The sequence below is a fragment of the Pseudoliparis swirei genome, chromosome 20, assembly GCF_029220125.1.
Source record: "Pseudoliparis swirei isolate HS2019 ecotype Mariana Trench chromosome 20, NWPU_hadal_v1, whole genome shotgun sequence".
Classification (NCBI taxonomy): Eukaryota; Metazoa; Chordata; class Actinopteri; order Perciformes; family Liparidae; genus Pseudoliparis; species Pseudoliparis swirei.
In genome coordinates, this window is record NC_079407.1 from 5,151,595 (window position 1) to 5,164,277 (window position 12,683).

Genomic DNA, 12,683 nt, shown 5'->3' on the forward strand with positions numbered 1-12,683 from the left:
ACTCCATCCAATTTGCACTTGAAGGACATGAGAGGTGATCTCTTGATTTCACACAAGAACCCGAGGAATTATAACAATTGTTAATAAATAATGTGTTGTTTTTTCTCATGAAAGTGACGATCAGCTTTTATTTTGAAAGTTAACTTTCTGCTGGAAACCCAGTTTTCCGTTTGTTGCAGGGCATGCACATGGTGTGTAGAAAGCCAACACTAATGTTGTAACAGTGGTAAACCTCCGCGAACCCTCAACTATTTGATCTGATTGCTCAATTAAAAGGAAGTCATGCTGTAGATGTTTATAATATTAAATCTGTCAGATACAGCATGCAGCTGTTGTTGCATTTTAAACCAATATCCAAGACTGACAAAGCAAATTCGATTAAGGACCCATGAAAAAGGTGCAGAGCTTCTAAAAAGGGGATGGGCAGCTCACCTGGGCCTTTTCTTTCTGGCTAGTCAAACACCCGAGAGCAGCTGAGGTGGGCGACTCGTTTGGGAAGCTCTCCTTTCTTTTTGTGGGTATTAAAGCATGATTGTAGAAATATGATATCATCTGTTAAGTTCATTGTACTAAATCATAATTGTGTTTATCAGCCCTCGTGTTTGCTGAGGGACATTCACGTGCAGGAGGAATTGCCTTTACGACTCCAGAAAACTCACTTGCGTGTTTTCCAACTGGGGGAGGAGTCTGTGTTTCACCAATATAGAGGTCAATCTACTCCTGATGCATGTTTTAATTTAAATGTTTTCCACTCATCTTCTTATGAAATATGTATGTGCATGTACATTGCAACAGGTACATTTTATTTTGTTTATTGTGATTATTTACAGTTTGTATTTAACTCCACACTGACCTCCCTGACTGGGCATGATTTATGTTGTTTTTGTGCACTTTTATGTATGAAACTATAGTTTACTCATCAATAAAACCTGCATTTCTGGTCCAGAAGTCTCTGGCTCCAGTTTACTCTGGGTATTGTGCGGTGTGTATATATCACCGGGTCACATATGGGAAACAAGAGAGCCATACATGTTTGAGCTTGTGTGCCCTTTGTGGCCAGGCACCACGAATCAATCTTATAAGCATTTTATAATCATGCTTTTACAAGAGAAGTGAGTCATTTTTGATACTGCTCAGTGTTTCTCTTTCTATGTGGCAGAGCCTTGTGGCCCCTTTCCTGTTGGAAACGTTATATTCCCATTCATGAGGTAATTGACTTCCTGTATTTTAGTGTGTGGAGGGGAGGGAGGAGGGGGGGGGGGTATTAGTGGTTCACTTCCTTCCTTTACCTCCATCTGGACAAAAGCAGCAGCAGCAGACATCGAGAGTAGAAAGAAAGTGGGAGAAAGTAGGAGCCGATGGACCCTCGGCGACTGACCACAACAATTTAAAGGAGGCCACGCAACGACTTAATCTGTGCAGGAGGGAAACCCCCTCGTGATGACGGCTGACCGACACCGTGACAGTCAGACATGCGTCGCCGTCTCCTCAGAGCAATCTGCTGTCTCTGCCTCCTTCACACCGGTCAGTGAGAAGTTTTTATTTCCTATAAATCTGAAGTCTAATTCAAGATATTATGAATGTAAATTGAGTTACATTTGGAGAACTTTTCTATTCTTGCCTTTTTAAATTCAACTCGGTTGCAGTGGCTTTCGTGAAGGTAACTAGGTGTGTAAGATCTTTAATAAAATAATTTAAAAAGTAGCTATAACTTATTGTTGATTATTTGATGAGTCCATTTTTGGACAGGCTCGCAACAACTCACACGTATCATCTTTGCAAATACAACGTTCAAGTGTATTGTAAATGCATTTTGTTTGTGAAATGTTTCACTATAGCCACTCGAATGTGACATTAAAACCTTGATTTAAGTGGAACAATATTTGTTCGTGCATGTGGAGGAGTCTGATTCTGAAGTCAGAAAACAACCCCAAATGTTTAGATGCATGTCTGTCGATCAAATGATCTAAACGAGGCAATCTTTTGTGTGTATATTCTATTTAAGTAGAACGATGACTTGCATAATTCTCTTCATCGGTCTCGCGATGGTTTCACCCTCCTGTTACCTTTACATTTACTAACATATTTTACCCTCGGGGTCAATTTGACCCCAGCAATTAAAACCTCCAGAAAATTATTATAATTAATATTGTTTCCCAAGTTTAAGTGTGAGGTACTTTATGTATGTTTGTTGACTACCTAAATAGCCCTTTAAATATATAAAAAAGTTGATATTTCTTATATGTTTGACACAGTGAAAAACAGCCTGGGGTCAAATTGACCCCAAAGAACACCGACATTAAACATTGAATGGGGTCAAATTGACCCGAAAGGTAACAGGAGGGTGAAATGAAAAGGATTCATTGAAATACTGCATATCAAAGCACAAACAGTGTGTTGTTGCACCGTGCTGAGGCAGACCGACTTCCCTTCCTCAGGTCTCCAGGCTGAAGAGTGCACCCAGGGGGTTCTGGGAGAACGTGAGACCCTCTATGTACCTGCAGGACGCGGCCTGTCTCTGACCTGCGTGGTGCAGCACTGTGGAGACGCCTGGACGGGGAACTGGACGCGGAGAAATTCCACGGAGGAAAAGTTCATCGCGAGGCAGCGTGTGACCGATGTCACGCTGTCAGCCAATCAAACTCGACTGACTTTGCATTTCCTGAGCGTCGGCAAATTAGACGAAGGCCTCTATGGATGCAGAGTGAAATGGGCTCACGGTGACACCGATCAGGGACATTTGAAGTACGTCAACGTCACTGCAGGTATAGGGACACGTGTGTGTATTATCACGATCATTCATATCAGAACGGGGACACTTCAAACGGAAGATGCTTCAAATTGTTATTTGTGTCTCCAGCCGTCTCTCCTCACAGGAGTGGACTGCACAGGGTGTTGGTGTGTGCCGGTGTTTCCCTTTGTCTTCCCATCATTCTGGGATTGGCTCGTTGTCTGAGTTCAGAGGTCAAGCCCCGGCCACTTCCCAGGACACTGTCCGTGTACTCGGCTGTCTGCAGAGACCAACCCCAGCCGGCCCCACGGCCCCCCGCCTCGATGCCCCAGACCTCAGAAACGTGTATATATACCAGGTATATTGTATTATTAGTCTCTTGTAATATTGATTTTTTTGTTCAACTTATCGTAGCATTGTTTAAACTGCTCTATTCACTGTATTTTTTTGTTTTTTTGTGCACGTCACAGCCGTCCCCAAGTCCGCACAGAAGACTGAGGTGGGTGGACGTCGAGGGAGAGAGACTGTTAGTCTCTGTTTTAAGAGGATGGCTCCTGTGCAGCAAGGGGAGCAGATGATGAGGTGATGATGCAGCATCCAGAGGAAAAAGATTCCTCTTGTGGCAACATTTCACTCATAGAAACACTTTTAGTGTCTCTTTTTGAAAATGTAACTGCAAACGAGCAGTAAGTGTCGTCCGTCTGATTAAAAGTATTTTTTAAACTATTATTGTGTCTATAATATCCATCAGTGTGTTCATGTGCATCACACTAAATAAAGTATGACCCCCCCCCCCCGTATTGCGCTTCACGTGTGAAAAATGAGATGCCACGTAAATGACACAAAATACAACATTTTTATTTTTAGAATAAATTCTCAATGGCACGTTACATAACCAAATATACATATACATGTTTAGACATCTTTTTTAAATTTATATATATTCCTTGAATCTTTTTTTGTTTTTTTTTAATTACCGTATTAATTAGCATACTCTGCAGTTACATTTCTTTCACAGGACATCGACGCAAAATAAGTCATCTTTTGTTTTTTAAAATAAATTAAGCATATTAACAGAGGAAAAGGCTGCAGGGCGTTGAGGCGACATCGTACCTGCTACAAACTAAATGGCACCCGGACTTCCCCTGTTTGTGTGACCCCCCACCCCCCCTCCCTCTGGGATACCAGTGTCACGATGACAGAACTTCCCACACCGTCAAGCCATCCAGGAATGCTTCTCTTTTTCTTCTTCTTCTTCTTCTTCTTCTCCTTGATTCTCCCACTCCCACTTTTGCCCTGCTCCCTGCAGCTCGTGGAGCTCCGGGCGAACGTTTACGGTGTAGTTGAGACCTGTTGGTCCCGTTGTGCTTGTCACTGTAAGCAGCTGGCTTTTGCGATTGACTTCTAAGAGACTTTGTAATAACAAGTAAACAAGCGTCAACAAAAAAAAAAAAAAAGGTTCACATTCAAAGTGGTTTTTGCCAAAGTGTGGTTCAAAGGTTTGTTTAACCTATAGCATCTTTTCCTTTTCTTTCTTCAAGTCTTCATCAGCTCGCATGGCGGGGGAACTGAAACCCCCCAGGGAGACGTTCCCCCGTGTAAAAGTTCCACCGGACATCGACGGATACACCGAGCGAGCAAGCGGTCGATGGGAGGTTTCGGAAAAGGAGAAATGTCAGTGCAACGTCTATTTTCAGCAAATGACGTCGTGGATCGGCCGACCCGCAGCTGTGCTGCAACCAGATCCACGAGATTCTTGTCCTCTCACACAGTGAGGGAGACAGATAAAGAGAGAGAGAAGGGTAGCGGGAGCGTCGGGGGTGAAAAGGGCTTTTGAGAAGATTGTAAGGCGCAGCTTTGGCTAAAATAAGCTTATGGCAAAATGTGTTGGCAGTGTCTCCTACTGTGGCCCCCGTGAGCTCATCTGGACTCCAGGGGAATGAAGTGACCCTCCCTAAACACCGCCGTCGGTATCGACCACGTTCGCGCGACGTGGTGTGTGTAGAGCGGTCGACACAGAGCAGCAGCGAGCGAGGTGACGCGAGCATCTCGGAAGACAAAAAGGTGTTCCCTAGAAATGCGTCGGCCTTTGTTTCCCTTTCTTATACCCAAAGAAACAAGCCGGTGGAGAGTTGAGACTCCCCGCGCGGTCGCCTCCAGAAACGCCGCTACTGTGAGTCCACGCCATGTCGCCGCGCACGTGTGTGTGTGTGTGTGTGTGGGCGTCCGCGTCGTTACTTCAGGCAAAAGAGGAACCGTTGCCAGACGTACCATTCAAGGGGGGAAAAGGCAAAGAAGGGGGGAACATCCTGATCTCTGACGATTCTGAAAGAGTTTTCCTCTCTCGGTTCGGACATCGTGGCGTGTTACCGTTCTTCTGGGTCGCGAGATGCTGGAGAAAAAGAAAAGCCGAGGCGGCGTCCGGCTCACAGTGTCACAGCCGCGCGGGGGGCTGGTCATGTGACCGGGGCGATTAACGACCGAGAGGCAGCGGCTCGTCACATCGGCGAAGCGTCGACTAGTTCCTACGTGGGTTAAAAGGAAAGCCAACATGGCGGCGGCTTCTCCTCACTATACACTCACAGTATGGTCAGTTAGTTTATATTGTGTTGTGCAGTTGGTCATCTGATCAGATCCTCCTTGGCTTGGTTGTTGTTGTTGATTTTTTTTTTTGCGGTCCCTTTGTTGTGCCAGTCTGATGTTTCCATCCCTCGAAGCTACTCGGACTGAAAGAGAGTCAAAGTGAACACAGAGGTCAGTTAGAGGTCACTGGGCCTATTACGCAACAGCAGCTGGCCCGTTAGTGGCATTACACAGGGATCTGGAGATAATGAGATGTGCGTCAGACGGACAGGGAGGGGATCAAAAACACAGAAGGGGGATTTTTCTTATGGCTTCCAGCCTGCCGCTCTCAATTCAGTTGTTATTTCAGTTTTTTTTTTGGGGTTATGTTTTTTACTGTTTGATGTGTTCAGCACTATTCTTTAAATATATGCTCCCCAGACAGGCATTGCGACACTTACAGTTGTGGACGAGTGGCTCATTTTGTCAAAGCGGAACTTCAAGTTCGACCTCGGGGACGTCTTACTTTTCACATCTGCAGGATGTGGAAGAAGGGCACGGAGGATTAGACGGGAAGGAAACGCTCATTAGAGGATCTGTCATCTCCTGGATGCCGCTCTTTAAAAAGCGGGGGCTGTGATGTGGTCAAAGAGCAGGTTTACCTGTCGGACTGCGGCACATGATGACGGGGGTACCTGATCCCTGGCTGTCGACACTGAGGGAAGGACTAAAGGTGGATGAGCATGTAATGGAGAGATGGCTGGCCTGGGGGACAGAGAGAGCACAAAGACATTGAGCGTGGAGGAAGAGATGGAGGAGGAAGGAAACGGAGGAGCTCCGAGGGGAAGGGAAGAGGTTTCGAGCTTTACAGCGGTTCGGCTATTTGCTACAGCCACTGGCCGGTTAGCGTAGCTTAGCATAAAGACAAGTCCCCACTGGACCTCCAGATCACTTCTCAACCTCTGATTGTCAAAACATGACAAGAAAGGAGAAGAACATTAATTGGGCTTTCTTTTTTTTTTTTACGTGTGTTTTGCCGACGTCAGCTGGAATGACCAAAATACATTTGCTGATACCGCAGTCTACGGCTGATACCCTCAGCCTTCCCCCAAATTGATGATACACGGGGTCACATTTCCTCACTAGAGGAAATGGAGCTCTTACTGCCGCAGAGATGCTCACCATCTCGGTTTCAAAAGCCGGATCCACTCTGTGTCACCTCCACGTCTGGACAATGTGTGTCCCGACCTCATGATGATGCGTCTCACGTTGATTTTCTTTCTTTACTTGACCCTCCTGTTACCTTCACATTTACTAACATATTTTACCCTCGGGGTCAATTTGACCCCAGCAATTAAAACCTCCAGAAAATTATTAGAATTAATATTGTTTCCCAAGTTTAAGTGTGAGGTACTTTATGTTTGTTTGTCGACTACCTAAATAGCCCTTTAAATATATAAAAAAGTTGATATTTCTTATATGTTTGACACAGTGAAAAACAGCCTGGGGTCAAATTGACCCCAAAGAACACCGACGTTAAACATTGAATGGGGTCAAATTGACCCTAAAGGTAACAGGAGGGTTAAGGAAGTAAAGTAAAGTAAAAATTCCCCTCCACTCCATACCACCGCAGCCCACTAGATGGTGTTCTGGGAGCCACCCCTGAGCTGCTGGTGGAGAGCAGCGCCTGTAAAGCTCACCAATACATGTGTTTGTTGAAGATTTCAAGCGTAAAAAAAAAAAGGTGAAAGCTGGCAGTTTTTACAGGGGGATGTGGGCTGGACTATTTCTTGGCAGGAAGAAAAGACTTCTTTGAGTCCTTTCCCAGAAGTAGTTGGGCACATTACCCCCCTTTCAGGACCGCGTCTCCACATCTGCTCCCTCCACTTTCAACTCAAACGCTCAATTTTCCCTTTTCTCTCTTTTCTCTTCTTTCTCTCGCTGCGTTTCAAAAAACCGCCCGTGGGGTGTCGACGCTCACCGTCTCCAGCTCTTCCAGAGCTTCGGTTTCCCCCGTGGTGCTGCTGAAGCTGCTGGTGCTGGAGGACGAGCGCGAGATGTTCGGCCTGCCGCCGCCGCACTCTTTCAGCTTGACGAACGGCCTTTTGAGGAAAGGGGCGGAGAGAAGATTAACAGCGGAGAAGATATCTCGATATATCCCTCCGCAGAATCTAGAGTGAGGGCCACATACCTTTTCCCTTCTCTGATGGGGGCCGTTGTCAGTTTGTAACAGAAAAATTGTGATGATCGCAGGGGTGCCTAAATGTAAACATTTATTGTTTTCCAGAAAGCCACACATAACCAAATATTAATAACCCTTTCCGGGATCTTCATACTTTCTATTTGAAACTGGCTAGCCTAGGATTTGCGTGGCCAGACTGAAAAAAAAATCATAATGTGTCTCTGGTATTGTTCTTCGGGCCGGGCCAAATGTGAAGGCGGGCCGCATTCGGCCCGCGGGCCTTAGTTTGGGGACCACTGGTTTAGAAGATCTCCGTAAGCAGACGTTAATCATACCTCTCTTTGTTGGTGCAGATCTCAGGCGAGCTGGGATTGGACGACGTCTCTGACCTCACCTCTTGGGACAGCGGGCAGAACTCGGCAGGCTTTTGGTCGCTGCAGACGAAAGGAAACATGTAAATGGCGTCGCTCGACAAGCGGCTGGACTTCCTGCGCCACGAGAGCAACAGGACCACGACCCCCGAAACAGGAAATGCAGCAGCGTTCACTTCGCTCTTCAGAGTCTTAGTTATGTTTTTATTCACGTTGTGATCTAAAAAAAATTATCTTTCTTTTTAAAAATATTGTCTATCACTGTTTTATGTTGTATTGTCTGAAACTGTGTGTAATGTGCTACTGCTGCCGTCTTGGCCAGGACATTCTTGTAAAGGAGATTTTTTAAATCTCAATGAAGCATTTCCTGGTTAAATACATTTAAAACTAGAACGGGCACTCAGTAGAGCGCATACCTTCGCCGCAGCCACATTTTGGCATTAGTTGCATACCAATTGGATAAAAATTGACCGTGCTATGGTAAAAAGAAGATTTTGACCTTTTCATGACCTTGACCTTTGACCCGATCGATCCCAATATCTAATCAAATGGTCCCCGGATAATAACCAATCATCCCACCAAATTTTATGCGATTCAAAGAAGATTGTGACCTTTTCATGACCTTGACCTTTGACCCGATCGATCCCAATATCTAAACAAATGGTCCCCGGATAATAACCAATCATCCCACCAAATTTCATGCGATTCGGTTTAATACTTTTTGAGTCATGCGAGTAACACGCATACAAATAAATAAATAAATACACGGCGCTCAAAACATAACCTTCCGCATTTTCAATGCGAAGGTAATACAAAATAAAATAAAGACGGTGAGTCCTGAAACACCAAACCTGCGCGCGTGTTTGTCCGACGGGGATTCTGTGCTGGAGTGGAGGCGGGGGAAGAGGCCTGAGCGCCGCTTCACTGGGCTCTTCAGAGGAGACTTGGCGGACAACACGGGAGGCTGAAGGTCACAGATGATAGAATTAGGCTGCTCCTTATCACAAAAAAACAAAAACACTCTTTTACTCATTTAAATGAAATAACTGTCCCTTATATGACATATTGTACTCTCTAAAAGGACAACACAAGGTTTAATAAATCCTTGATTGATGACTCTTTCCATTCAGAGTGAGCTGCCATCTTCCTCTTACTCACAGTGAAGGTGCTCTTTGTGCATTCGCTGGTGCTCTGCGGCAGCCCTCCTCCGCTCACGCTGGCCGGGACCCCGCCTCCTACGCCGGGGCTCCTGTGACGTTGAGACCCCACCATGGTCTCCATGGAGTGGCTCCTGACACGCATGGCCCTCTGGAGGAGGAGGAGAATGAGTGGATGAGGAAGAGAGGAAGACCAACGTGCACAGAGGAAAAAGGGAAGGAGGTCGACGGGTAAAGGAGAAACCAGTGAGTGAACGTGAGAGGGAATATAAAATAAAGGTGCAGAACAAACGTCTGTTTCATCAGCTTAAATGCAGCGTTCATTTGAATGTGGCGTCATCGATGCTGTTGCACAGTGTCGCCACCAGGGGGCGCAGTTCTCAAAGAATGAAGCCCTATAGGTTGGAGTTGATGAAAGATCACATTTTGTTCTAATCCTTATTATTCTTTTGTATGCATGGGTATTCTTTTTTGGAGTTCATGATAAATTCCAGGAAGTACAATTAAAATAAATAAATACAGAATTAAAAACTATTTAGATGTTGTTTTCTTTTACATTTGGCATAAATTAATACAAATAAAATTGAACCAAATTGCTGAATGCAAACATGAAGAGCTTATTTTCTTTGAAAGCATAAACACAAACAACAACATATGAAACAATGTTTATTAGTTCCTCTGTTAAATGTACAGTAATGCCGACAGGTAACACACAGTGACTGCCAGGGCAGCCACGAGGACAGCGCCCCCTGGGACTGACTGCAGAAAGTGCAAAGTAGCTGTCCATAAGGCCTGTGAAGAGTCGAGAACCACATTATCACATTAGCCACACATTCATAATGCACGCACACACACACACAGGGGCAAAAAAATGGATATACAAGTTTTAATGGTCATATTGACATCAATTAGCCTTTAAATGTGGATAAAAGAGTGTGAAGAGACAGTGATTGAGAGATAACAAAGTGTTTGCATTAATTTTCACATGCACGCACACACACACACACACGCACACAGGTTCGGGTTTTTTTTTGCGGGTCAAACACTCCCGTTCCTGTATTCTGATGATTTTTTGTCTTTTACAAACTCAAGGCGGCAGGTGACCAAGCATAAATATACAATGGAAAATAATAAAGTAAAGCTCTCATGCATTCCAGCTTGCATTAAAATATCCTCTTGGGGATCCGCTTTTCTCATTTAACGTCAACACATGGAGGCATGAGTTCCTCGTCTTGCTCCTCTTTGAACACAGTCTGCACATTTACACACGTCTCACACATCTGGGAAGTTGCATCATTTGAGAAAAAGGTAGTATTACGATACGAAAGTCGTACCTTAATGACAAAGAAGTCATAATACTACGTTTTCTACGTTTTTATGCTCTCCTATGGCGTCCGGTTCAGACTTTATGACACAACGTGATTTACCATGTTGTGGGGACTGTGTCACTGTGTGGGGGACTCACCTTCCGTATGGGGACAACACGCTCCACCCCATCATGTACATCATGACAGACTTGCTTTCAGATGAATTTATCTCAAGGTTAGGGTCAATTAGGGCTGGTAGTCTCCAGGAAATTAATGTGAGTCAATGTATTGTCCCCAAAGGTCATGAAAACACCACTTTGTGTGTGTGTGTGTGTGTGTGTGAAAATATTGGTCATGTCCGTACCGTCCATATGCAAATCTAAGCCTTTGGTGCACAAACCGACCCACACCCACACCCACACACACACACACCCCCACACACACACACACACACACACACACACACACACACACACACACACACACACACACACACACACACACACACACACACACACACACACACACACACACACACACACACACACACACACACACACACACACACACACACACACACACACACACACACACACACACTACCGTTCAAAAGTTTGGGGTCATCCAGACAATTTCGTGTCTTCCATGAAAACTCACACTTTTATTTATCAAATGAATTGAAAATTGAATATAAAATATAGTCAAGACATTGACAAGGTTAGAAATAATGATTAATATTTGAAGTATTAATTTTGTTCTTCAAACTTCAAGCTCAAAGGAAGGCCAGTTGTATAGCTTATATCACCAGCATAACTGTTTTCAGCTGTGCTAGCATAATTGCACAAGGGTTTTCTAATCAGATATTAGTCTTCTAAGGCGATTAGCAAACACAATGTACCATTAGAACACTGGAGTGATAGTTGATGGAAATGGGCCTATATACACCTATGGAGATATTTCATTAGAAACCAGACACTTCCACCTTGAATATTAATTTACCACATTAACAATGTATAGAGTGTATTTTTGATTAATTTAATGTTATCTTTATTGAAAAAACAGTGCTTTTCTTTTAAAAATAAAGACATTTCTAAGTGATCCCAAACTTTTGAACGGTAGTGTAAGGTCAAAGGTCAAAAGCACAGAGGAAAAGAAGCAGCCTTAACAAGGTCACTGATGGTTGAGCCCCTTAAGTCATCTTACACACCGCGGTGACATTTATTTGACCTACAGCGAGAAGACCTCAGACTCCTGGGCTGTAATGACGGTGATTAAATAAATGTCACATGGCTGAGTGCTCGCGTAGACTCGTGTCCGGGTTAATGTTCACCTTGAAGGACTCCAGCAGACCCCCGTGTCCTCCGTTCTCCAGCTTGTCCTCCTCCCCCGGCTGGCCCAGACCCAGCGTCGCCTGGCTCTGTCGGTGCAGCTCGTCGTGGAGGTTGTCCAGCAGCGCAGCACGAGTTCGCCCCTGGAATACATTCACACACACACACACACACACACACACACACACAGAACTCATGTAGGAGACCATCGGGGTTGATGATGATTTGCGGTCGATGCTGAGTTGCGACCGACGGCGTGCTGTGGCATTCGAGTGTGGTCGTGCGGACGTGTGTCACCTCTAGTTTGGCGAATTTGTCGGATTTGTAGCAGGCGTTTTCAGCATTGATCAGCTTTGTCAGCAGGAAGTCTCGAAACTCAGGACCCTGGAGCGAGAGAGGGAGGGGTAGAGTTAGACGATGAGCCGACGGTAGAGAACGGGCACAGTTGCCGTCCAATGAGTCTGATGAGGAGGATCAACCTCACTTATTGAATCCTCTTTGGCTTCAGCTGTTGGTGAATCTTCGACTGAGTCTTGAAGCCAGATTGTTTCTAAAATGCAGTTTGCCCTTTGTGACAATTGATGAGTCCAATTATGGAATAATGTTGAAATGGATGTAAGAATGGTGAACTCCTTTTTGGTTTTCAAGGGAATTATTTATAAAACAATTCTTGAGAGTTATAAATGTAATTAAAAACGTATTAATATAGAAGATGTATGTGGTAGTATATATAAATATATTTTGTTTTTTATTTTGTTTATTGTTGTTTTATTTTCTTCTTTATTTTATATTAATTTTCTGATTTATTTTGATTTCAATTTAGGATAGGAATTTATAAGCATTTTTTGCTTCTACCTATACCTTTTCAGTCTTTCTATTTTGTATATTATATAGGATAATATTGTATTGTATTTGATTTGATTGACTGAATAAAATACAAACAAACAAACAACGATCTGCTGTTTGACTTGATTAAAATAAGACAATTCCAAATACTGAGCGGGGAAGTAGGACTCAGATCCCTTACTGAAGTAAGAGTAGCCCA

The 12,683-nt window shown here is 44.3% G+C and overlaps 2 protein-coding genes across 10 annotated transcripts in view; one reads left to right on the forward strand and one right to left on the reverse strand.

Annotated features, from left to right (window-relative positions):
• Positions 1 to 1,321: 1,321 nt before the first annotated feature.
• On the forward strand, positions 1,322 to 7,906 carry si:dkey-52l18.4 (uncharacterized protein LOC560708 homolog). The gene is made up of 5 exons (XM_056440439.1): positions 1,322 to 1,524; positions 2,439 to 2,765; positions 2,861 to 3,089; positions 3,202 to 3,230; positions 7,829 to 7,906. Exons 1-4 carry the CDS (start codon positions 1,473 to 1,475, stop codon positions 3,227 to 3,229), a joined length of 636 nt encoding a protein of 211 aa, XP_056296414.1. The 5' UTR covers positions 1,322 to 1,472; the 3' UTR covers position 3,230; positions 7,829 to 7,906.
• The window catches only part of rap1gap2a (RAP1 GTPase activating protein 2a), an 82,868-nt gene continuing 73,753 nt past the window's right edge, over positions 3,569 to 12,683 (reverse strand). For 4 of the 9 annotated variants that reach the window (XM_056440430.1, XM_056440433.1, XM_056440429.1 and 1 more), the window contains 9 exons: positions 11,936 to 12,022; positions 11,641 to 11,781; positions 9,005 to 9,154; positions 8,698 to 8,843; positions 7,811 to 7,909; positions 7,275 to 7,395; positions 5,956 to 6,058; positions 5,755 to 5,828; positions 3,569 to 5,457 (listed from right to left, as the gene is read on the reverse strand). In XM_056440430.1, the coding sequence (XP_056296405.1) occupies positions 5,449 to 5,457; positions 5,755 to 5,828; positions 5,956 to 6,058; positions 7,275 to 7,395; positions 7,811 to 7,909; positions 8,698 to 8,843; positions 9,005 to 9,154; positions 11,641 to 11,781; positions 11,936 to 12,022 (930 nt within the window). In that variant the 3' untranslated portion in view covers positions 3,569 to 5,448. Of the gene's footprint in view, positions 5,458 to 5,754; positions 5,829 to 5,955; positions 6,059 to 7,274; positions 7,396 to 7,484; positions 7,553 to 7,810; positions 7,910 to 8,697; positions 8,844 to 9,004; positions 9,155 to 9,678; positions 9,796 to 11,640; positions 11,782 to 11,935; positions 12,023 to 12,683 lie in introns of those variants that run through there. The other 5 variants (XM_056440432.1, XM_056440435.1, XM_056440431.1 and 2 more) reach the window with 4 other exon arrangements.

Coding starts and splice junctions, on each gene's coding strand:
- si:dkey-52l18.4 (XM_056440439.1), top strand. CDS start 1,473: ATGCGTCGCCGTCTCCTCAGAGCAATCTGCTGTCTCTGCCTCCTTCAC. Junction 2,766..2,860: donor GTACGTCAACGTCACTGCAG/GTATAGGGACAC, acceptor TTGTGTCTCCAG/CCGTCTCTCCTCACAGGAGT. Junction 3,090..3,201: donor GAAACGTGTATATATACCAG/GTATATTGTATT, acceptor TGCACGTCACAG/CCGTCCCCAAGTCCGCACAG.